This window comes from Lottia gigantea (assembly GCF_000327385.1).
Source record: "Lottia gigantea unplaced genomic scaffold LOTGIsca_156, whole genome shotgun sequence".
Classification (NCBI taxonomy): domain Eukaryota; kingdom Metazoa; phylum Mollusca; class Gastropoda; family Lottiidae; genus Lottia; species Lottia gigantea.
The window spans coordinates 384,790-407,620 of record NW_008707898.1 but is presented as its reverse complement, the minus strand read 5'-3'; the positions used below and the strand labels follow the sequence as shown (position 1 = coordinate 407,620).

At 35.2% G+C, this 22,831-nt stretch overlaps 5 protein-coding genes across 5 annotated transcripts; 2 read left to right on the top strand and 3 right to left on the bottom strand.

Moving 5' to 3' along the window:
* Positions 1-1,561: 1,561 nt before the first annotated feature.
* Positions 1,562-3,756, top strand: LOTGIDRAFT_173347 (hypothetical protein; the record flags this gene model as incomplete). Its single annotated transcript, XM_009050824.1, has 5 exons — positions 1,562-1,672; positions 1,961-1,982; positions 2,197-2,445; positions 2,803-2,895; positions 3,496-3,756. Coding segments are annotated over 5 exons (736 nt in total), but the record flags the coding sequence as incomplete, so codon positions are not given.
* A 539-nt stretch (positions 3,757-4,295) lies between these two features.
* Positions 4,296-4,799, bottom strand: LOTGIDRAFT_141097 (hypothetical protein; the record flags this gene model as incomplete). The annotated part of the gene is made up of 1 exon (XM_009050823.1): positions 4,296-4,799. One exon carries the CDS (start codon positions 4,797-4,799, stop codon positions 4,296-4,298), a length of 504 nt encoding a protein of 167 aa, XP_009049071.1.
* Positions 4,800-12,298: 7,499 nt separating this feature from the next.
* LOTGIDRAFT_200968 (hypothetical protein) lies at positions 12,299-12,965 on the bottom strand (the record flags this gene model as incomplete). The annotated part of the gene is made up of 1 exon (XM_009050822.1): positions 12,299-12,965. A coding segment is annotated over exon 1 (534 nt), but the record flags the coding sequence as incomplete, so codon positions are not given.
* Positions 12,966-16,448: 3,483 nt separating this feature from the next.
* Positions 16,449-21,377, top strand: LOTGIDRAFT_238638 (hypothetical protein). Its single transcript, XM_009050821.1, has 7 exons — positions 16,449-16,606; positions 17,329-17,550; positions 17,748-17,822; positions 18,467-18,577; positions 19,158-19,379; positions 19,911-19,994; positions 20,424-21,377. Exons 1-7 carry the CDS (start codon positions 16,550-16,552, stop codon positions 20,499-20,501), a joined length of 849 nt encoding a protein of 282 aa, XP_009049069.1. The 5' UTR covers positions 16,449-16,549; the 3' UTR covers positions 20,502-21,377.
* Positions 21,378-21,676: 299 nt separating this feature from the next.
* Positions 21,677-22,409, bottom strand: LOTGIDRAFT_173343 (hypothetical protein; the record flags this gene model as incomplete). The annotated part of the gene is made up of 2 exons (XM_009050820.1): positions 21,677-21,875; positions 22,156-22,409. 2 exons carry the CDS (start codon positions 22,407-22,409, stop codon positions 21,677-21,679), a joined length of 453 nt encoding a protein of 150 aa, XP_009049068.1.
* Positions 22,410-22,831: the final 422 nt, after the last annotated feature.

The following is a 22,831-nucleotide window of genomic DNA, read 5'->3' as shown; positions in this document are numbered from 1 at the left end:
CAATCAAATATGTACATTGACAAATGTCTGTGACACAAGAAACTTGGTTATTGCAGTCAAGATATTAATCGAAGTTCATAATAGTTTGACATTATGAATATGATTCAGCCGATAGTGAGGATATTGATAAACCGATATTATAATGGTCAGTGTAAACTTGCAATATTTCCTTATTTCATTGTCTTATAATACTTTCACTTGTCGTTATTAAAGGTTGTATATTCAATAGTGTATGTCTAGAATGTGTGTTATGCTATAGTGTTGCTTTGTTATGTTCCAAAATTGCCGAAAGTTTCAGGCTATACTTAATTGTAAACTAGAAAAAAGTATGTTCTCTTCTTTTGACCCTGGCCAGTGCTCCTATAGGAGAGTATCTACTATAACACCCAACATATACATATACACCCGGTATATATTTTAAGATTGGTATACAATCCAAAACATGTGTATGTGTCACCTTTTATGTTACTATTATAATAATTTGAATAAATGTTTTTAGTTGTATTCATACTTTCTTAGTTTGGGTTTTCCAAACTGCAAAACTTGTGTCAGATATCATTACACCCCTACAGCCCTGCAACATATCACGGTAATGGATGGAAGACATTATTTACTGGAACTAAGTCACAGGATCTTAGAATTAACATATAATTTAAGAATTTTAATCTTGGCGAATAAGAGCCAGTAGATATACCTGGTGTCATAAATGACATAACAGGATCCTTATATAATCCGATAAATCTAAAAAACTTTTATTTTCCAATTTCCCAGGGATTCTGTAACTTTATGACACCAGGTAAGTTCACTGATGAACATATACTAATATTGACCTTTTCGATAGTATTACTTTAACGTCAGAATTATCACCTAATGGCTCTAAAGCTAGGGACTATTTTGTGACCCATGCTCGCCCTCTCAACTAATTTTTCCTAGAAACGCCACTGATTATGAACAGGCACTGACATAGAAAGTCATATGTATGTATGTAACATTTGATTAGAGTAGTTGATTAGTTTTAGTCGAATTGCAGGAATCACAGACGGCTTATCGAAAATAGGAATGATGCATATTGAATGATGCACAGTGTCCCCAATACACATACAATTTATAAAGCCTATTTACAGTCCTTTTAAGTTTTATTCATACTAACACTTCAATTCCTCAATTTATCATTCGTTGTTACGTTAAACCTGGTCGCAAGGTTAATATTGTACATCAAAACGTTATTATACACTGTAAGGTTGTTGGTTTAAGAATCTATAATTTAGAGGATACGACTGAATGGAATATTTTTCGTACAAAATATAATCCAAAAATAAAATTAAATATTGTTTGGCCATATGCCATATTGTTTAAACTCACGCCTAGGTAATAAGGCTGAAATTATAAAGGTGTTACCAGAATACAATAGAGTCACGTTACACTATTTGATCAGACAGATGAAATAATACTAACTATTTGTTATGAATGTAATAAATTTAAACATGAGGTACAGGTGTATTTACAACCTTCAGTAAAATTGATCTTTATGAATGAATGTAAACTGAAAAGAGTATAAAAGATGTGGAACTATGATAAATCTACAGGTTACCACAATACAGTATCCACCATGAGATCTCTGTTTCTGATAGCTCTTCTTGTTTGTACTTTGGTTTCAGCTCAGCCTAGACAGGTATGTAAATTGACGACGTTACCATACCATTGATCGTTTCCAAAGTTGATATCCGGACTGTGCTTTCTCAATGGTGAATTTGTCATCAAATAAAGATACTCTGTTTTGTCACGTTGTCCAATCATCAGCTGGTGCAAAAATAAAACGGTGTTCTCCCAATCTCACAATCTTTTAATGTCTGATTAATCAATTAAATTTGATGTAACGCTATGTTTAAACTCAGAAACATGCAGCAGTTATCGACAATTTGGACCATCTCATAGTAATATGTCTCATTCAATATTTCAGGCAAAGAGAGTTCAGCGTGCGAGTAAGTACTATCATCTATGTCTGTTGTCTTTAAACTGCATCTAATATTTATATCTTTGTTTTCATCGACATTATTTGAGTAGCCACTGTTTAGTTTAGAGGAACAACACTTACGCGACAATTAATAACGATTTTTTTTTAAAAATTTTATCTGTACATGTACATATTTATGACAAGCTTATAATTAAAGTAGTAAAATATTACTTATTTTACAGCATGTTCTCAACGTTATTCGGCTACATCTGGTGTTATAACATCTCATTCTAACTATGGACGAAGGAATTATGATAATTCAATGGACTGTACTTTCACCATAATGACTGGTAACAGTGCCACTGTTTACATTTCTGTTGATCAGCTGGATATAGAAAGGGAAAGTTCTTGTTCTTATGATTCTCTTAGCATTGGTATTAATACTCCAAATTCCAAAAAACTGTGTGGAACCGAGAGAGGAACTTTTATTTGTAAGTATACACATGTTTAACTCGGAGGCGAGGTCCTTCCCGGGCGACCAATGGATTTTAGATGGCTTGAGATAAATTTTGAGCATTAAGAGGACAAAATACCTTTAACAACAGGGTTCACGCCATAAATATGCTACTGTAACTTATGATAGCATGCTTTTTCTAACAATTATTACAAAGTAATGTTTGGTAGGTTTGTTGCTATTTTCGAGAAACAGTCAATCAATGGAGTTTTCTGGTCAATTGCAACGTTTCGATAATGTTCCAGTAATCATATAATTGAAGCATTAAATGGTACAACTGAAACCGGTATTTTATTACAAATCCCTTTGCTACTCCTTTTTTCAATTATTTCAGATAACAATGTGCAAGGTCGTCTAGTTCTGTCATTCAAATCTGATGGTTCAGTTACATCTCGTGGATTCAAAATTACCTACAGAGTTTCTAACAGTGAGTAAATGTTTCCTTTTGTATTGTTTGAGTCATTTGAAAGTTACGTTATAAGTTACGCAAAGGTAGCATTATTTTCAATTAAAACTAATTGTGAAACTTTTTTGAGCGATGGGATTATTTCTAACAACGTATTTGGTCTAAATTAAAATCCGTAGAAGCAATGATTCTGTTTATCAAAATCTAGTCCAAAGTATGGCATAATTGAGAGTAAAAGTTGTATAGAAGTGGATTCCTCCAAAGAGAAGTACCATCTATTGTTTCGAAAAGAGTAAGCTAGTATTAGTCTTATGGGCGATTTCAAGTGGTAGAGCGATTGTTTTTTACTTATGATATCTGGATTGTGAACTCGAGGATTATCCCATTGATATCCACCTGATTCCAAAAATTTGACACAAATTGTTAAAATCTCCAACTCTACAGGAGGAGCGCATTGGTGATTTTTTGGTTTTTGGTTCAGTTTTCAGCTAAAGCGGATGTTAACCATTACGTCACTTTCTTATAAGCATTAAATCTATTCATCTCCTGGTATCTCATTGAATGATCTAGGATGATTGTTGAGGCATATTTTTATTCATGTATATTTCACTATATTTACAGGACCCTGCTTAATGACATTCAAAGGAGATTCTGGTGTAATAACCAGCCCTAGATATGGTTTAACTAATACATATGCTAATAATCTGAACTGTGATTATGCGATTAATACTGGTGCTGGAAAGGCGAACGTGAACCTGGTTTTGAAACATTTTGATGTTGAATCATCATCCGGTTGCGTTTGGGATTACCTTAATATAGTAGCCCCTCATCACCAGTCTCAGAAACTCTGTGGAACCAAATCACCAGGAACTTCATATACAAGTAAGTTACTTAGATTGATTAATCATTTTGGTCTCTACACCGGAACAGCGTGCATGCATACTTTGCACTTTGTGGAAAGTCAACATTTTTGAAACAAGCTTAATAAAGATCTTTTTACTTTATCTTGTAAGACTTGTCCATTTTTCTTCTTTCCTTTCAGTTAGGGGTGTAGAAGGTGGCATGGTTCTCAGGTTTCATTCTGACAGCTCGGTTACTAACTCTGGATTTTTACTTGAATATCAAGTATTAGGAAGTAAGTATAATTTCTAATGTCTATTGTCGGACAATCTGCTTGACTCGTGTGTAACTCGCTGTAGTACACAAACACCTATTAGAAAATCATAAAGGCCTATCATTAATGTAGAAAAGTACCTGGGAGTACCTGTGAGAATCATATGTCTTACCTTACTTTACTATTTGAAATAATATACGAAACCTCGTAAACGAACCAGGCGCTATTTATACTTAGGATATATGATTAAGACATGTGCTATTATTTCATTTACAGAAAACAGTTCAATACCATCACTGAACAACACCTATCCATCCTGGAACAGCACCAATCCATCTTGGAATAGCACTATTCCGTCATGGAACAACACCAATCCGAATAATACCAATCCATCTTGGAATAGCACAATCCCGTCTTGGAACAGCACCACCCCGTCATGGAACAACACCATCCCATCTTGGAACAACACCAATCCGAATAATACCAATCCATCTTGGAATAGCACCATCCCGTCTTGGAACAACACCGATCCATCATGGAACAACACCAATCCGAATAATACCAATCCATCTTGGAATAGCACCATCCCGTCTTGGAACAACACCGATCCATCTTGGAACAACACCAATCCGAATAATACCAATCCATCATGGAATAGCACAATCCCGTCTTGGAACAACACCGATCCATCTTGGAATAGCACCATCCCGTCTTGGAACAGCACCATCCCGTCATGGAACAGCACCATCCCGTCTTGGAACAACACCATCCCATCTTGGAACAACACCATCCCGTCTTGGAACAACACCATCCCGACTTGGAACAACACATTCCCGTCTTGGAACAACACGGGTCCATCATGGAACAATACCAGACCAACTGGAAACCGTACATTTATCTTTTAAACATTGAACTAACAATAAAGTAGTGTTTGCATGCTTCAACATTGTTGTCTCTGTCATTAGATTGGGAAAAACCTTACTATTTTATCTTTGAAATATATCTAAATGGAATGAATTCGTATTTGAATTAGAACTTCGTATTCAAAGATTTCTCTAAGAAAACATCCAAAGGGCTTATTTAGATCGACTTTTATTTATTACCTAAATTTTATTCAGTAAGATTTGTACACCAATCTTATCTGATCTGATTTAAGAGCATGGCCTTGTAGGGAACTATGTTGTCTATTGCTCACCAATGGCGTCGAAATATAAAAATGATTTGAAACGCAGAGATAATGGTGTCGATGAAGTTCAGTTTCAAACTGTGCTACCCCACAACGGTAAAATAATACCTTAATTGCAGAACAAGAATTGAAACGTGGATTTGTTTGGGGTTTCTTTTTTGTTGCTTCTGTACGGAGTACTAAAAAATGCCCCTCCCTTAAACTTCAGAATTAGGTAAAGGAATAGAACGTCTTAGAATGAAGGTAAAATTTTAATTTCGCTCAAACCTGGCCAATAACAGTATATTATCAGTGGACTTAACTGGTGTCATAGCTATACATCAAAATCCCTCTATAATCCGATAAATCCACAAAATCAAGTTATGTATTATGAAACGTTGAATACATCCAGTAAGCGATTTTCAAATCGTGAGTCTTGGATATCCGTTGTAATCCTTTCATTAGTATAGGATAAAACACGGCTCGGGGTTTATATGATATCTGACCCTGTCATCGTATGATTTATATCTCATATTATGCTTTTCCTAAAAAAAACAATCCTATCAATTTTAATCCCTACATTGTGAAATATGTCACAAATGACTCTAGGAGCATATTCAAATACAAAAATCTTACTCACTGGTCGCCGACTGAATTGACCAAGTTTGTAGATATGAATTGTACCCCTTTGTTAAGGAAAATGCCTCTTTCATAGAATATTTTGGACCTTAAATGAGAATTATAGAGCATGCATCATAGAATGGATAAATTTGATTTGTATTTGTCGAGAGCTCTGATTGACTGTATTCTCTAGTATACAATCAAATGGTACTTCCGTGAAAAGTGGCTATTGCAGGAGAGCATATGTTTAAATAACTTTCCCGGGGGAGGAAGAGCCCCAACCCATTTAAGTCCATGGGCCCCCATCCATCTAATTAAGTCCACGGGCCCCCTCTATTTGTTGATGGTGAAAAGAAGACTATCGGCGAAGATGTTCTAACATTAAACTACAAAGGTAAGATATCGTTTGTTCACATTTGCACGTGCCAGTGACTGGATTTGACAAACGAACGTTCTTTCTCAGTCCTAAAGATTCCATAAAAGAGGCTTTCACCGTCAAGGAGGTGCAATTCCTACCTACCAACGTGGTTGATTGAGTCAGCGACCAGTTGCTTTGAAATATTTGTGAAACAAAGTTTAGAGAACGCAAAAGTTTACAACACTCTTTAAACTGGGTTAAAATTACAGATAAAACGCCATAGAACACGTTTTAAAACGTAACCGTTTCAAATGCATGTCAAATGAAAAGCCTCATCAAATATATGTAACCGAGTGAAATTACATTAAATATGGATCAGAAAAAGAAAACAGTTCAGAGTACAGCAGTGCTGTCGGATTCCTCTCCTTCCATTCATTCTTCTCTCGTTCCCGCGTCAACCCGCGTCAAATGAAAAGCCTCATCAAATATATGTAACCGAGTGAAATTACATTAAATCTGGATCAGAAAAAGAAAAATACAGTCGTCTCAATGAGACCAAGAAGACAGTTCAGAGTACAGAAGTGCTGTCGGATTCCTCTCCTTCCATTCATTCTTCTCTCGTTCTCGCGTCAACCCAAACCGGATCTCACTGATAACAACTGGTAGATCAGGGGAGGGTACTCGCATTAGACTACGAATATTCCGCCCTACAGCTAGACCGAAACAATTCCCTCTCTTCCAGTTTCTGGAAGCTATTTTGAAAGATGTCGGCTGATGGAGAGACAGAAAAACTAGGCCCTGTTTTGAGAGGATTTTCCACAACTCCAAAGTTGTCGGGGGTTTTAACCTTATTTAAATCGGATCCGCTTAAACCAGATAAATTCGTAAAGAAGATAGTTCAGTAATATCACCCTTAATCCCCATACACCATATATGTCACGTCTGAAAGTCCATCATCTTTTTAATCGAAATTGACAATTAAAACTGCGTAAGGAGTTATTTACTTTTCACCAGCCGAATATCAGAGGCTGGTAAGGAGACTGATGTTTCGGACTACTCGAAAGCTAGACTCAATACATATGCGTTTCAATACTTCCACGTGTATGTTTTTAGTTTTTTGCAACTTGATGGAAAGGGGATTTCGTACAGTTGTAGAATTTATGAATACTATTTATATATGTCCAAAACCAAAATCAACCCTCAATCAACTATAAGGAGGATGGTTCCAAAAGTTAAGACGCATCTGATTTTACATTGATGTCGCAAGATAACGCAGAGTTACGTCCCATACACGTGTCTGTTCCTACATCCTTAAAAAAAAAGGCGGTCTTAAGTAAGCTTGAATGGACAGCCCGAAAAACCCAACCAAAATAATTATAAATACTTATTTTTAAATTTACATTACTAATAATTTTATTGGAACTATTTACAGTTACAAAAATTATAAGTTCAAAAGATAAATGTATGGTTTCCAGTTGGACTCGTAGTATTCGTTAGTGGGAAAGTTTTATTGGACGACGGCAGAGAGTAGTTCCCGAACAGAAGGGTGTTGTTCCAGGAAGGAATGGTGCTGTTCCAGGACGTGATGGTGCTGTTCCATGACGGGATGGTGTTGTTCCCCAACGAAATAGTGTCATTTCCCTGAAATATTTTAAGGATTAATCGTTTTCAATCAAATACGAACTTTCATCCCGATTTCCATATTCACAATATCATGCTATTACGAACTTGGAGTTTGAAATGAGTCTATGTAGTGCTGAGTCGGAATGCTTAAGGTTTTTTGAAACATAAGTGTCGAAATAAACGAATTCGTATGAGTATCTTGGTTAGTACTTTTAGAAAATACGATTACAAGCTCGTTTCTGAAATGGAAGCGACGTCCAAGATATGAGAAAGTCTGGAAAGTACATACCTGTCTTGGCTTGGCTGAAACCAAAGTAAAAGCAAGAAGAGCGATCAGAAACAAAGATCTCATTGTGAATACTGTATTGTGGTAACCTGTAGATCTATCATGGTTCCACATCTTTAATACTCTTTTCAGTTTACATTCATTCATAAAGACGTGATCAATTTTACTGAAGGTTGTAAATACACCTGTACCTCATGTTTAAATTTATTACATTCATAACAAATAGTTAGTATTATTTCATCTGTCTGATCAAATACTTCAACGTGAATCTTGTACATTGCTCCAGCCACATGAATGAGCACTTTTTATTTACACCCACAATGTAATAATTAGTTCTAAAGCACCAACGAAATTATGGTTTTCTACCGTATTTGATGAAGCGTATATATACTATAGGGACGTGAACTGTCCATCTTCACAATATCAAGCTATTACAAACTTTGTCTACCACCTTTCTTATATCATAGCAGTTTGAAATGCATAGATTTGATGAGATTTTTCACCGAAAACATCAAACCAGAAAGCCATAATATTTACTGCCTTTCTGTCGAGGGATCTGATTGGCTGTATTCTATGGCGTAAAAGCCAATCAAATTTCTGCATTTTGTGATACAAGAAAGCTGGCCATTGCAGTCAAGGTATAAGAAGAAGTTTCACATTGTGAAAATAGCACTGGTCAAATGTGTTTTGAAGCCTTTGTTGAAATAGTATAGCCTTTTTAACAATTCGACTCATTAAATCGAGGAAGAGATTCAAAATGGTTGTGAACTACGTTCGTGTGTGTAATTCCATGAAAGAACCATACACAGTTCCGTAAGTTTCGTCCAACTTTGACATTGTTCCGTAGAACGGTTCTTGAGTTCTGACGCTCAATTCAATTTTTAGCATGATAGAAGCTAAAGTTTTTATCCTTTAGATATAAACGTAGTATGCCTATATATAAATTGAAGTATTTTGGAGAATTTCGAATATAACAATGTTTTTATGAAGAGTTATTGCTTCCGATGTTGCAGCGCATTGGAATCCGGAATATTCATCTAATCTTTATGTACCTTGAAATGTACCTTAAACTAATCATTTCTTTTACTTTTCTTTTTCTTTGATTAACGCCGGTAGGGAGAGAGCCCACCTTGTACATCACATTGAGTGATATTCATATACCATTTTTTTAACATCCTTTGTAACAAAAAAGGTTTCCTTTGACAACAGTATTAAAGTTTGACTCATTCAAATTCTCATCTTTTGTGTAATCCAAATTGGTAGAGAACCATAGCTCCTTTAGTGCTAGACATAAATAATGGCGTAATTGAAAATAATGTCCATTCATGAATATTTAAAAAAAACTTGCTAAAATATCCACAACATTGTTTAAACTCACGCCTAGGTAATAAGGCTGAAATTATAAAGGTGTTACCAGAATATGATAGAGTTACGTTACACTATTTGATCAGACAGATAGAATAATACTAACTATTTGTTATGAATGTAATAAATTTAAACATGAGGTACAGGTGTATTTACAACCTTCAGTAAAATTGATCACGTTTTTATGAATGAATGTAAACTGAAAAGAGTATAAAAGATGTGGAACCATGATAAATCTACAGGTTACCACAATACAGTATCCACCATGAGATCTCTGTGTCTAATCGCTCTTCTTGTTTGTACTTCGGTTTCAGCTCAGCCTAGGCAGGTATGTAAATTGACGACTTTACCATAACACTGATCGTTTCCAAAGTTGATATCCGGACTGTGCTTTCTCAATGGTGAATTTGTCATCAAATAAAGATACTCTGTTTTGTCACGTTGTCCAATCATCAACTGGTGCAAAAATAAAACAGTGTTCTCCCAATCTCACAATCTTTTAATGTCTGATTAATCAATTAAATTTGATGTAACGCTATGTTTAAACTCAGAAACATGCAGCAGTTATCGACAATTTAGACCATCTCATAGTAATATGTCTCATTCAATATTTCAGGCAAAGAGAGTTCAGCGTGCGAGTAAGTACTATCATCTATGTCTGTTGTCTTTAAACTGCATCTGATATTTATATCTTTGTTTCCATCGACATTATTTGAGTAGCCACTGTTTAGTTTAGAGGAACAACACTTACCCGACAATTAATAACGATTTTTTTTTTTAGTTTTATCTGTACATGTACATATTTATGACAAGCTTATATTTAAAGTAGTAAAATATTACTTATTTTACAGCATGTTCTCAACGTTATTCGGCTACATCTGGTGTTATAACATCTCATTCTAACTATGGACGAAGGAATTATGATAATTCAATGGACTGTACTTTCACCATAATGACTGGTAACAGTGCCACTGTTTACATTTCTGTTGATCAGCTGGATATAGAAAGGGAAAGTTCTTGTTCTTATGATTTTCTTAGCATTGGTATTAATACTCCAAATTCCAAAAAACTGTGTGGAACCGAGAGAGGAACTTTTATTTGTAAGTATACACATGTTTAACTCGGAGGCGAGGTCCTTCCCGGGCGACCAATGGATCTCAGATGACTTGAGATAAATTTTGAGCATTAAGAGGACAAAATACCTTTAACAACAGGGTTCACGCCATAAATATGCTACTGTAACCTATGATAGCATGCTTTTTCTAACAATTATTACAAAGTAATGTTTGGTAGGTTTGTTGCTATTTTCCAGAAACAGTCAATCAAGGGAGTTTTCTATTCAATTGCACGTTTCGATTATGTTCCAGTAAACACATAATTGAAGCATTAAATGGTACAACTGAAACCGGTATTTTATTACAAATCCCCTATGCTACTCCTTTTTTCAATTATTTCAGATAACAATGTGCAAGGTCGTCTAGTTCTGTCATTCAAATCTGATGGTTCAGTTACATCTCGTGGATTCAAAATTACCTACAGAGTTTCTAACAGTGAGTAAATGTTTCCTTTTGTATTGTTTGAGTCATTTGAAAGTTACCTTATAGCAAAGGTAGCATTATTTTCAATTAAAACTAATTGTGAAACTTTTTTGAGCGATGGGATTATGTCTAACAACGCATTTGGTCTAAATTAAAATCCGTAGAAGCAATGATTCTGTTTATCAAAATCTTGTCCAAAGTATGGCAAAATTGAGAGTAAAAGTTGTATAGAAGTGGATTCCTCCAAAGAGAAGTACCATCTATTGTTTCGAAAAGAGTAAGCTAGTATTAGTCTTATGGGCGATTTCAAGTGGTAGAGCGATTGTTTTTTACTTATGATATCTGGATTGTGAACTCGAGGATTATCCCATTGATATCCACCTGATTCCAAAAATTTGACACAAATTGTTAAAATCTCCAACTCTACAGGAGGAGCGCATTGGTGATTTTTTGGTTTTTGGTTCAGTTTTCAGCTAAAGCGGATGTTAACCATTACGTCACTTTCTTATAAGCATTAAATCTATTCATCTCCTGGTATCTCATTGAATGATCTAGGATGATTGTTGAGGCATATTTTTATTCATGTATATTTCACTATATTTACAGGACCCTGCTTAATGACATTCAAAGGAGATTCTGGTGTAATAACTAGCCCTAGATATGGTTTAACTAATACATATGCTAATAATCTGAACTGTGATTATGCGATTAATACTGGTGCTGGAAAAGCGAACGTGAACCTGGTTTTGAAACATTTTGATGTTGAATCATCATCCGGTTGCGTTTGGGATTACCTTAATATAGTAGCCCCTCATCACCAGTCTCAGAAACTCTGTGGAACCAAATCACCAGGAACTTCATATACAAGTAAGTTACTTAGATTGATTAATCATTTTGGTCCCTACACCTGAACAGCGTGCATGCATACTTTGCACTTTGTGGAAAGTCAACATTTTTGAAACAAGCTTAATAAAGATCTTTTTACTTTATCTTGTAAGACTTGTCAATTTTTCTTCTTTCCTTTCAGTTAGGGGTGTAGAAGGTGGCATGGTTCTCAGGTTTCATTCTGACAGCTCGGTTACTAACTCTGGATTTTTACTTGAATATCAAGTATTAGGAAGTAAGTGTAATTTCTAATGTCTATTGTCGGACAATAAGCTTGACTCATGTGTAACTCGCTGTAGTACACAAACACCTATTAGAAAATCATAAAGGTCTATCATTAATGTAGAAAAGTATCTGGAAGTACCTTACTTTACTATTTGAAAAAAATAAACGAAACCTCGTAAACGAACCAGGCGGAATTTATATTTAGGATATATGATTAAGACATGTGCTATTATTTCATTTACAGAAAACAGTTCAATACCATCACTGAACAACACCAATCCATCCTGGAACAGCACCAATCCATCTTGGAATAGCACTATTCCGTCATGGAACAACACCAATCCGAATAATACCAATCCATCTTGGAACAGCACCATCCCGTCATGGAACAGCACCATCCCGTCATGGAACAACACCAATCCATCTTGGAACAACACCAATCCGAATAATACCAATCCATCTTGGAATAGCACTATCCCGTCTTGGAACAACACCAATCCATCTTGGAACATCACCAATCCGAATAATACCAATCCATCTTGGAATAGCACCATCCCGTCTTGGAACAACACCGATCCATCTTGGAACAACACCAATCCGAATAATACCAATCCATCTTGGAATAGCACTATCCCGTCTTGGAACAACACCGATCCATCTTGGAATAGCACCATCCCGTCTTGGAACAGCACCATCCCGTCCTGGAACAACACCATCCCGTCTTGGAACAACACCATCCCGTCTTGGAACAACACGGGTCCATCTTGGAACAACACCATCCCGTCTTGGAACAACACGGGTCCATCTTGGAACAGCACTAATCCATCATGGAACAATACCAGCCCAACTGGAAACCATACATTTATCTTTTAAACATTGAACTAACAATAAAGTAGTGTTTGCATGCTTCAGGATTGTTGTCTATGTCATTAGATTGGGAAAAACCTTACTATTTTATCTTTGAAATATATCTAAATGGAATGAATTCATATTTGAATTAGAACTTCGTATTCAAAGATTTCTCAAAGAAAACATCCAAAGAGCTTATTTAGATCGACTTTAATTTATTACCCAAATTTTTTATTCTGTAAGATTTGTACACCAATTTCTGATTTAAGAGCATGGCCTTGTAGGGAACTATGTTGTCTATTGCTCACCAATGACGTCGAAATATAAAAAATATTGGAAACGCAAAGGTTAATGGTGCCGATGAAGTTCAATTTCAAACTGTGCTACCCCAAAACGGTAAAATGATACCTAAATTGCAGAACAAGAATTGAAACGTGGATTTGTTTGGGGTTTCTTTTTTGTTGCTTCTGTACGGAGTACTAAAAAATGCCCCTCCCTTAAACTTCAGAATTAGTTAAAGGAATAGAACGTCTTAGAATGAAGGTAAAATTTTAATTTCGCTCAAACCTGGCCATTAACAGTATATTATCAGTGGACTTACCTGGTGTCATAGCTATACATCAAAATCTCTCTATAATCCGATAAATCAAGTTATGTATTATGAAACGTTGAGTACATCCAGCATAGATATACATTAGGAACGTGAACGGTCTATCTTCACAATATCAAGCTATTACAAACTTTGTCTTACAAGCATCTTTTTTATATCATAGCAGTTGAAAGATATGATGATATTTTTCACAGAAAATATCAGACCACAAAGCCATAATAGACCATGGACTGTCTGTACTCCATAGAATTTTAAGGGGGTTAAAAATGTCAAGCTAATTGTGTTGATTTTGCAATGGTAAGGCCAATAATCCATGTTCCCAAGCTGGCATTCTGCAAAGAATGCATTTATCTGGAGCGCGGGTAAAAGAGAAATGCAGAATGATGTATTAGCAGGTAAGAAAATGAAAGAGGACTTTTGACACGACATTTTTATATTATTACATAAACTGTATGTATTGCCATTTTCTTCACGTTTGGTTCAGGGCCTTTTTATATGAGAAAACATTCAAGAATCATAAACATTAATTGTTACTGATAAAGAAAAATATATCTTAATCACAATGGAGAAGTATATTTCAAATTACAGAAGTTAAATACATAGATGGTAGTTGTACACATTGTATAAAACAGAATCCATGGCTGGACTACAAATTACAGGTATTTTGTAAAACACGTATATCTAACTTGAATTGTTTAGTTCAATTGGTATCTAGTCATCATTGATTCCAGAGAAGCAATCGTCTCCCAGATTTTAATTTTTCGTGAATGTCTTTATTTTATTTTATTCATTTTAGTACATTTGCTTGAAATAGAAGTTTAAAAGTGAAATGTTAATGAAACATGTAAGAAAATGTTTAGTTTAAGTACAGCCAGTGAGAAAATCACCCAAAAAGTGACATGGTCAACAATATTTTGAAGCCGAGTCTCGTGGACTGAGGAGAATGATAGTTTATTCATTATTTGGATGGAAATGGATCTTGCCAATTGAAGTTTATGTAATAAGGAAATAAAAGTTAAGAAATAAAAAGGTTCTTATATCAATCTATTTTTTTTATCATTCACTGATTACTTTGGTCGTGTGAACGGCTTAAATTAGAAACTGACAGATTCAGAAGAGGTTTGATGTATTAAGACGATTCTAGACTGGTAATTGTGAAATAAAACTATTAAATTGTCTCTTAATATAACTAACAGTCATAATATTTCACATGTGTGCTAACTGAAAGTATTTGAATTATCACCCTTTTCAAGTTTAGCATTTTTGAAAGTGTATTTTTATTATCACCTTTGGCTAAGATTTTTTTAACCTGTTTATAACATCTAGAGAGACTGCACCATATATTCAAAGAATCCTGAAATTTTCATGCCTCACAGAGTCTCAGAGAATATTTTTTATAGCCCATTAAAGTTTAAGATTTGTATGGCCTGGTTATGAATGTAATAAATTTAAACATGGGGTACAGGTGTATATACAACCTTTAGTAAAATTGATCACGTCTTTATGAATGAATGTAAACTGAAAAGAGTATAAAAGATGTGGAACCATGATAGATCTACAGGTTACCACAATACAGTATTCACCATGAGATCTTTGTTTCTGATCGCTCTTGCTTTTACTTTGGTTTCAGCCCCCCAGCCTAGACAGGTAGGTACATTCAAAACTTTCTCACAAGTAAGACCTCGTTTGACAATAGTAAATTTCAAATTTTATTATAGTCTTTAACCAAAATACTGAAACGAATGTGTTTACATCGACGGCTATATTCAGAATAATCTGAAGCATTGAGGCTCATTACTATAACAAGCAGTTTTTTCTTTATTATAGCACAGGACAAGTCGGTACCATCAAAAACATTTTCATCATTGTTAAAACTAACAAAACATTACTAAGCTAATCAGCACTTGTAAATGAATAGTCCTTGTTTCGAACCTAGGCCTGTGTTTTTTATTAGTTAAACCTTAACACAAACTGTAAATCGCACAATGTGTGTTTTATTCTCTGTATACACATAAAACAATTCCTTGAATTTGCCACAAATCTTAGTTTGTGTTATTGTTGTGCTTTGACGACGTTATAGTATCACGCGACATTTTTGTGGAAAAATAAACGCCAGTTTGCGTAACTGGTTCATGGAAGGGAGTAATAGTAGAGATTGAAATATTAATTATTAAATGCATCTTAAACAGGGGACCATTTATAAGAACTTATAAGATCAGGGGGGTAAGCTTACGCCAGGTACTCTGGGTTAGATGATAAAAGCAGTTTTAAGGCCCCCTAAGAAAATTTTGCCCCCCCCCCCCCCTTTATAAATTTAGACGACTTAAACGCCATAGTTGAGCCCCCTTCAACCCCTTAGACCATAGTCTAGCTATGGGACTACCCACAGCAGTAGTGACAGCATCGATTGCTGACTTTTCGAAGTCTGATGATTGTAATTGGATCTGGATAGAGGTCTTATACCGGATTGGTTCCTGGACCACTTCAATTTTACTAGTGTAAAACGAATGATAGTCTTTTCATTTTTTAAGGACATTTCGCAGCATCTACTTATACCCAAACTTATGCTTTCCAGGTAGTAGAAACAAGTGGTTCACATATACCTGGTTGTCTATGTGGGGTGCTTTGCTGAATGTACCATCCTTTTATCAAATATCACACACTGTTCCCTACATTAAGCCTTCATTTGTGATAAGGAGCAACAGTAAATTTAATATGAACATAAACAAAATATGTTATAAAATGGTAGTGAGCAATATTGTCCGGTGGGTAACTATCTATCACTCGCATACATTCAATCAACCATTTAATAATTAATATAAGTTACCGATAATTACTTACTAGTCCTATTGTTAATCTGCCAGTAATCCGCGGTCTATCACTTTCAACTCAACCTCGACACTGGTAGTTATAAACCAATTATATCACTTGGCAACTCTGATTATCTGGATATAGAAAGCAATTGGGCAACATATTCGAAGATCAGATCTAAATACTTTTACGGAGTAAAACATCAATTTGTACGCCATTTCCACAATGTGTTCTGATAAAGTCGCCAAATTTTTATTAATTGTATTGAACATAATATTTTTGGTAAGTTTTAATTTTAGAAATTTTCTTGCATTTATTTTATATACGTACCTTTGTGTATATTTATGCTGATTTTATGGGGACTACATTAATCTTCACGGAGCGTGCTCTGCCTATACCAACGCACGAACACAGGAAGGTAAAGGCATTCTCCCATTCATTAATTTGATGCATTTTACTTGAAATCATGAATCCTATAATATAACTGTATGCATGTAGTTCGCTGATATTTTTCTTGGTTATGTTTTGGAAAAGTGATGTCGTGATCAACTTTCCAGCCATTCTTTATCTGCCTTATATTAATGAATGTACGGCCCCATGGTCAATTGATGCATTAATACAATCTAACAATATCCATTTCAAACATTTTATATACCAAACACAATTATGCTTTAACAAGTCATGGTTATGCGGGTATTTCATAAAAGCCAAGTTTTATGGTGATGTAAATCATACAAGTTAAGTTTTATGCGGGAATATCAAACCACGTTTTATACTGATACATCATACAAGCCATGTTTTATGCGGATGTATATCATACAAGCCAAGTTGTATTCGGATAAATCAAACAAGCTAAGTTTTTTGCGGATATATCACACAGATAAGTTGAATGTGGATATATCGAACAAATCAAATTTAATATGGTCGCACGAGAAGGATTCACTGTATATCATATAAATTAAGTTTTATGCAATATATACATCTAAATGTAATTTTTCTTTCAGGTATTTGGTGCTATATGTCTAGGAATCGGAATATGGGTTAAAGTGGACCAAAGTTCTTTAATGTATATAACTCGAGCGGCAACCAATAACAAGTCCATAAATATTCCCTCACTCATAGAAAGTGCCGCTTATTTATTAATAGGTGGGGGTGCTATAATCTTTGTGATCGCTTTCTTTGGGTTTTTTGGTGCCATCAAGAAGATTAAATGTTTTCTTTTCCTAGTAAGTTTATTATACGTTTACATCATAATATGCCTCTGGAGACTGGGGGTACAAATAGACGGCAAACTCAATGGGGACAGATCTGTGAAGACCCCCAACTGTCGCCACCACTTCCCATGATACCCCTCGGGTTTCTGAACGATATCAATTAATGTTTTAAGTAATGTCGTGTGACAAAAAAAATGTTTATTTTTCAGTATGCAATATTTATATTGGTTATATTATGTCTAGAAGTTTCGGCTGCTATCTTAGCAATTGTCTTCAAATCAACAGTAAGTATTCCATATTGTTTTATATGAACATGTAAGAGGTGAAAAAACTATAATGTTTTAAAAGCAATTTTATTGATTTGAAGTAATAGTAATAATAATAATAATCGATTTATACTGGTAAGACATTAGGCCAAAAGCCTCTCTTGCATTTCGCGAACTTATGTACATACAAGCAAAATTAATCATCGTGAAGTAATATAAAACTATACGAAAAGAAGCATATAATAAATGTCAATCTGATAAATCTATATACAAATTAGATCAACTGACCTACTACTGACAGAAGGAAGCCTTTTCTAGAACTATTTTTGATGTTGAAATTACTAGATTTGGTTCCACTTGCGGGACACTGACAAGTCTAGCAATATAGCAAGTCACGCGTAAAACAGGGTTTGTCACGCTTTCAGGGCTGACCGTAAAATATGTCATAGATTTAAACAAACTGCCATCTTGACAAATTTCGTAATTTCTAACTTAAATGTCAGCTAAATTCGAATGTTCCACGTTCTACCCATCTTTACAACGTCAACCTATTACAATTTCATGTTAGACCCTAACTGAAGTGGTTATTAAAAACAAAAGCTATTAAATAAACGGATCGAACGTCTAATTTTAATTAAACTGACTTGTTTTTTTTATTTCAGTTTGATATGTATGCTAAAAAATACCTCACTAAGGCTTTAACAGATCAGTATGTCGGCCCTTACATTGCTACAGATTCTCTATCGCTAGCTTTTGATTACGCTCAAGTCAAGGTAAGTTCCTACATCTTGTCAGATAAATAAACATTGGGGAGGGGGGGAGGGGGGGCACAAAGTTTCCATCGCTATGGATATGATTTCTAGGCCCTTAGTCTGTCGTCTTTGCAAAAGGGGGGGGGGGGGGGGGGGGGGGTTATGGCGTCAAAATTATCACCGAAAGTGACGGTATAAACTAGTCCAGATATCCTTTGAATTACACAAATATTCAGACTTTTTAAGAGAATGAGGACTGAGGTTTTAGGAGTGGTATCTGTAGAGTTTTTCAATCGTTTTAAAAAATATCCCAAGAATTGTATCAAGTTCTAAAGCTAGGCATGTGAAATCTGGTATGAATAGTATGAAGACATATTATGATCTGGATTCTTAAATGTTACAATTAAAATGAATGGAGTTTTACGTCCTACTCTTCTACATTTGGTCTTATGAAGACGACAACCCCATGTAGTGTGCAGTGAGGGACAATGGCATAATCCTGCTCTTTTTTTATTTCCAACAGGCGAGGGATTTTTAACGTGCACATCCTGTAACAGGTGTCTCGAATAATTGTCTGCAATAATTCATTTTAATTTTTCAGTTTAAGTGTTGTGGTATCCACAATAGTTCAGATTACTCGACATTTTCTACATGGAACACAACCTGGACTCAATCTTCCACTGGGACTCAGGGTACTGCTATAATTCCATTTACCTGTTGTATCAGCAGTTCCCCTGACTCGTATCCCACTGAAATGAACACCTTTATCAATGGAATGGCAGATGACAACTGTCCTGTATCACAAGCCAGTGCCTATACCGACGTGAGTACTATAGAAAACAGACATATCTCCAATTCACGCTTAGTGCATTCATCTTGGTTTGCCAGTAGTCTGGTATCTTCACAAAGTCGATCTATTACAACTGCGTCTAATATAAAAAAGACATAGTTCTTAAAAGCTTGACATAGTGAATATGCTATCATAGAAATTTCAACCAGAATTCTAAAATTGCTTTTATATATTACATGTATAAGGTAATTCCAGTGATGCTGATATGAACCCCGGACAGATACAGAGTTTGGTGGTTCGTACAGGACGGATATTCGTGACCCTGTGTATTACTCTCAGCTTGCTATGGGAAAATGGAATTTCATCGCATCTGTTATTAAAATTCACATAACACAATTGTTTGATGTACGCTATTTGGATGCTTTGACAAGAATACAACACACAAGTATTTTCCAGGAAAATACCAGAATATTTTATTGGTGCTTAGAGGCTTACGTGTAGGTTGTAAAAATTATATGAAATAAATAAATACTGTTTAAAATATTATACTGATATTCATTTCAGGGATGTTATGATGCTTTGTGGACGTTTTTTAAAACATATCTTTATGTAACACTGGGTATAGGAATTACAGTTGCTGTACTTGAGGTAATTGAATTTCAGTGATGCTTTTGATTAGACAAGACATCTTTGCAATGTCAAGCTATTACGAACTTCGTCTTATACCTTGACTGCAATAGCCACCTTTCTTGTATAACGGAATGTAGCGATTTGATACAAGACTGCAATTGAAGTCTCTGTTAAGGTATAAGATGAAAGCGTATAAACCTCGTATCTGATTCTTTGACAACTCTTCTTGTTTTCTTTTTTCTTGTAAACAATATTATATTCACATAAAATAGTGATTGGGGAACAGGCTTTCGCTTATATTACCCCTGTCCCGACACATCTAGTACCCACAAGAAATTGGTTGGCTCTAAGCAATCAAATACAATAATTATTTCAATGCTCAAATTGGACTGTCTGGCAGTTGCAAACTTCCAATTAATGACTTTGATTATGTGTTTATCTTTGCAGTTTATCGGACTTGTGTCGGCATTTGTGTTAGCTTGTACAACAGACAAAAATAAAGTAGAGGATATGAGAAAATATTGAATAAATCAACAGGAGTGCTGTGATATACTATGATTAACTCTGATGAATCTGATATACTGTGATATACTGTTTTGTGTACCACACAGGTAAACAACTTCCATAGGACTAGTTGAACCAAGTCTATGCCCCCCATTTGGCTCCGCCACTGCTTTTCTTTTTAAAGGGTTGGGGCCCATGGTTCAACCAGTCCCTTTGCGTTGAAGTTGAGATACTGTGTGGATCGGGGTAAGGTTCTCATCTATTGACGAATCGGTAAGATAATCTTTTGAAGATGACCATAGCAAAGTATGTTTTCAACCATATTCGCAGCCGCGAAAGCAAGTTTTTCGGGCAAAAATCTCATGACTAGAAATTCGGGCAATCTCTGATCTTCCTGAATTATTTGTTTATCTTGTAAATCTCTCCAGAAGTATAGTATGTAATTTCATCTCAAATTTATGTATTCCAATACTTAATCCATTGTCTCAACTTGTGACCTAGGTCAGTGCTTCTATAAGAGAGTATGTCTTATAAAACCTTATACTGCCCATTGGTAAAAAGTAGCCTCAAACAATAACATATTTACACAATGTTGTTTTCAATAAACAAAAAATATTTGTAAAAACATATTTTATGAAAAAGACCTATTAACCGAGAATCGTCATCTTATTTAATTTGATTGTTTATCACTGTCTATAGAATGACGTCTGGTTCCATCCCACTAAGGGATATTAAGGTCTAACTGCTGTTTGCCATATTATTTCAAGAAGCAAAGCAAACAAATAAAGTTCCACCGTGGCTAAAAGAAAGTGACCAAGGAATTATACTCATTTGAGAACGTTACCTGTATGTGTAATGAAACGTTGTATTTAAATAATAAATAGAAGTTTATATCCGAAACACTGTTGTTTCTTATAAACCTCCAGTGCCGTCATCCTATTGTTCTAGCGGGATTTTATATCTCATAAAATGCCTGGTCATGTCATTCCCGATGATTGTATAATAATTTTCCCAGGATTTAATGTATAATCCCCGGGATTTAATGTATAATCCCCGGGATTTAATGTATAATCCCGGGGATATTATGTATAAAATCCCGGGGAAAGTATGTATAAAAACTTAAAACATTTTCGGATTTCTTATGCTCAAGCTGGCTTGAACAGCTCTCAAATAACAACAAAAACATATTAAGACTTTTAATGAAAGTAAAAATTATATGTAGCAGAATTTTCGCGTGTGACATCGAGGGTCACAGAAGTCGATGTTGTCGCATTCTGCATTGTGGAAACAATATCTTCTTCAGTGGTCATTGTGTTGGTTGATTTTCGAGCAACTTTTGCTCCAGTCAAGAGCCGAGAGTCGTCAGATGATCTCTTGTAAGCTCTTATAGCTTCACTACAATACAATTACGTTCCAATTATAAAAAAAAAACGACTTCGATCTGCTTGTAAACAATTATTAACAAGTTACATCATACAGAAATTGTCTCCAAATCTTTTCCATCAGAACTGAAACAGTGTAAATGCACAATAATATTGGATTATGAAAGTTTGATTTTCATAGTTACATTTGCATTAATCGATTTGATAAGTTTATTTCGTGAATAATTATTGGACGTGCATGGGTTGAGTTAAAATATTCGGCTGTCTTACGAGGCAAAAATATAAATACTAACCAAAGAGAACAACACTTCTCAAACAGTCTGACATAGCATCTAGATGGTTGATTATTTTCGTAGGCACGAACTTCCTTTGGTGGTACTTTGCTGTCCTTCAGGCCTCCATGATTTGTCTTGGATACATCTTCTTTATACAAAAGATAACGTCGACCCTTCTCATCCACGCTGTTTGCAGGATATTCAGAGCCATTTTGTTTTCGTGCTTCAAAGATAAAGTATTTCAGAGCAGTATACAAACATTCTTTATCCATTCTTGATAATGGCGTGTATAGGCATGAGGCGGGCAATTCTAAGTTTTCTTTCATGGGCCGTAGTCTTCTTTCTTCCTGCCACCTTGAAAAGACGAACACGCCCCAGGAGTTCCGATATCTTGTTGATTTCGGAACACACACCTCTGTTTTCTTTTCTATATCTTTTTCGCACAGAGGCTCCCTAAATCTGTACTGAAAGTCGTCTCTTACCGTTTCCTCCGGCGTAAATACAGACTGGGTCAGAAAAATATTGTCTACGCTGAGTACAGTATAGAAAACTGAGAGACCACTTGGTTAACTCTAATCACTGGCACGTGCATGCTGTGTTTGCGCGACCCGACATTGGTTACATTGTGGATTAAAATTTGGCGATAAAAATTAAAATAAAGGTTCAATATCGGTTTATAAGTCTGATAAAACAC

What these genes read in the sequence shown, in the direction of transcription:
- LOTGIDRAFT_238638 (XM_009050821.1), top strand. Translation starts at nt 16,550, where the DNA reads ATGTGTTCTGATAAAGTCGCCAAATTTTTATTAATTGTATTGAACATA. An exon ending in TTGATTACGCTCAAGTCAAG is followed by an intron (nt 18,578 to 19,157) that starts GTAAGTTCCTAC and finishes TTAATTTTTCAG; the next exon opens with TTTAAGTGTTGTGGTATCCA. An exon ending in AAGCCAGTGCCTATACCGAC is followed by an intron (nt 19,380 to 19,910) that starts GTGAGTACTATA and finishes TATTCATTTCAG; the next exon opens with GGATGTTATGATGCTTTGTG.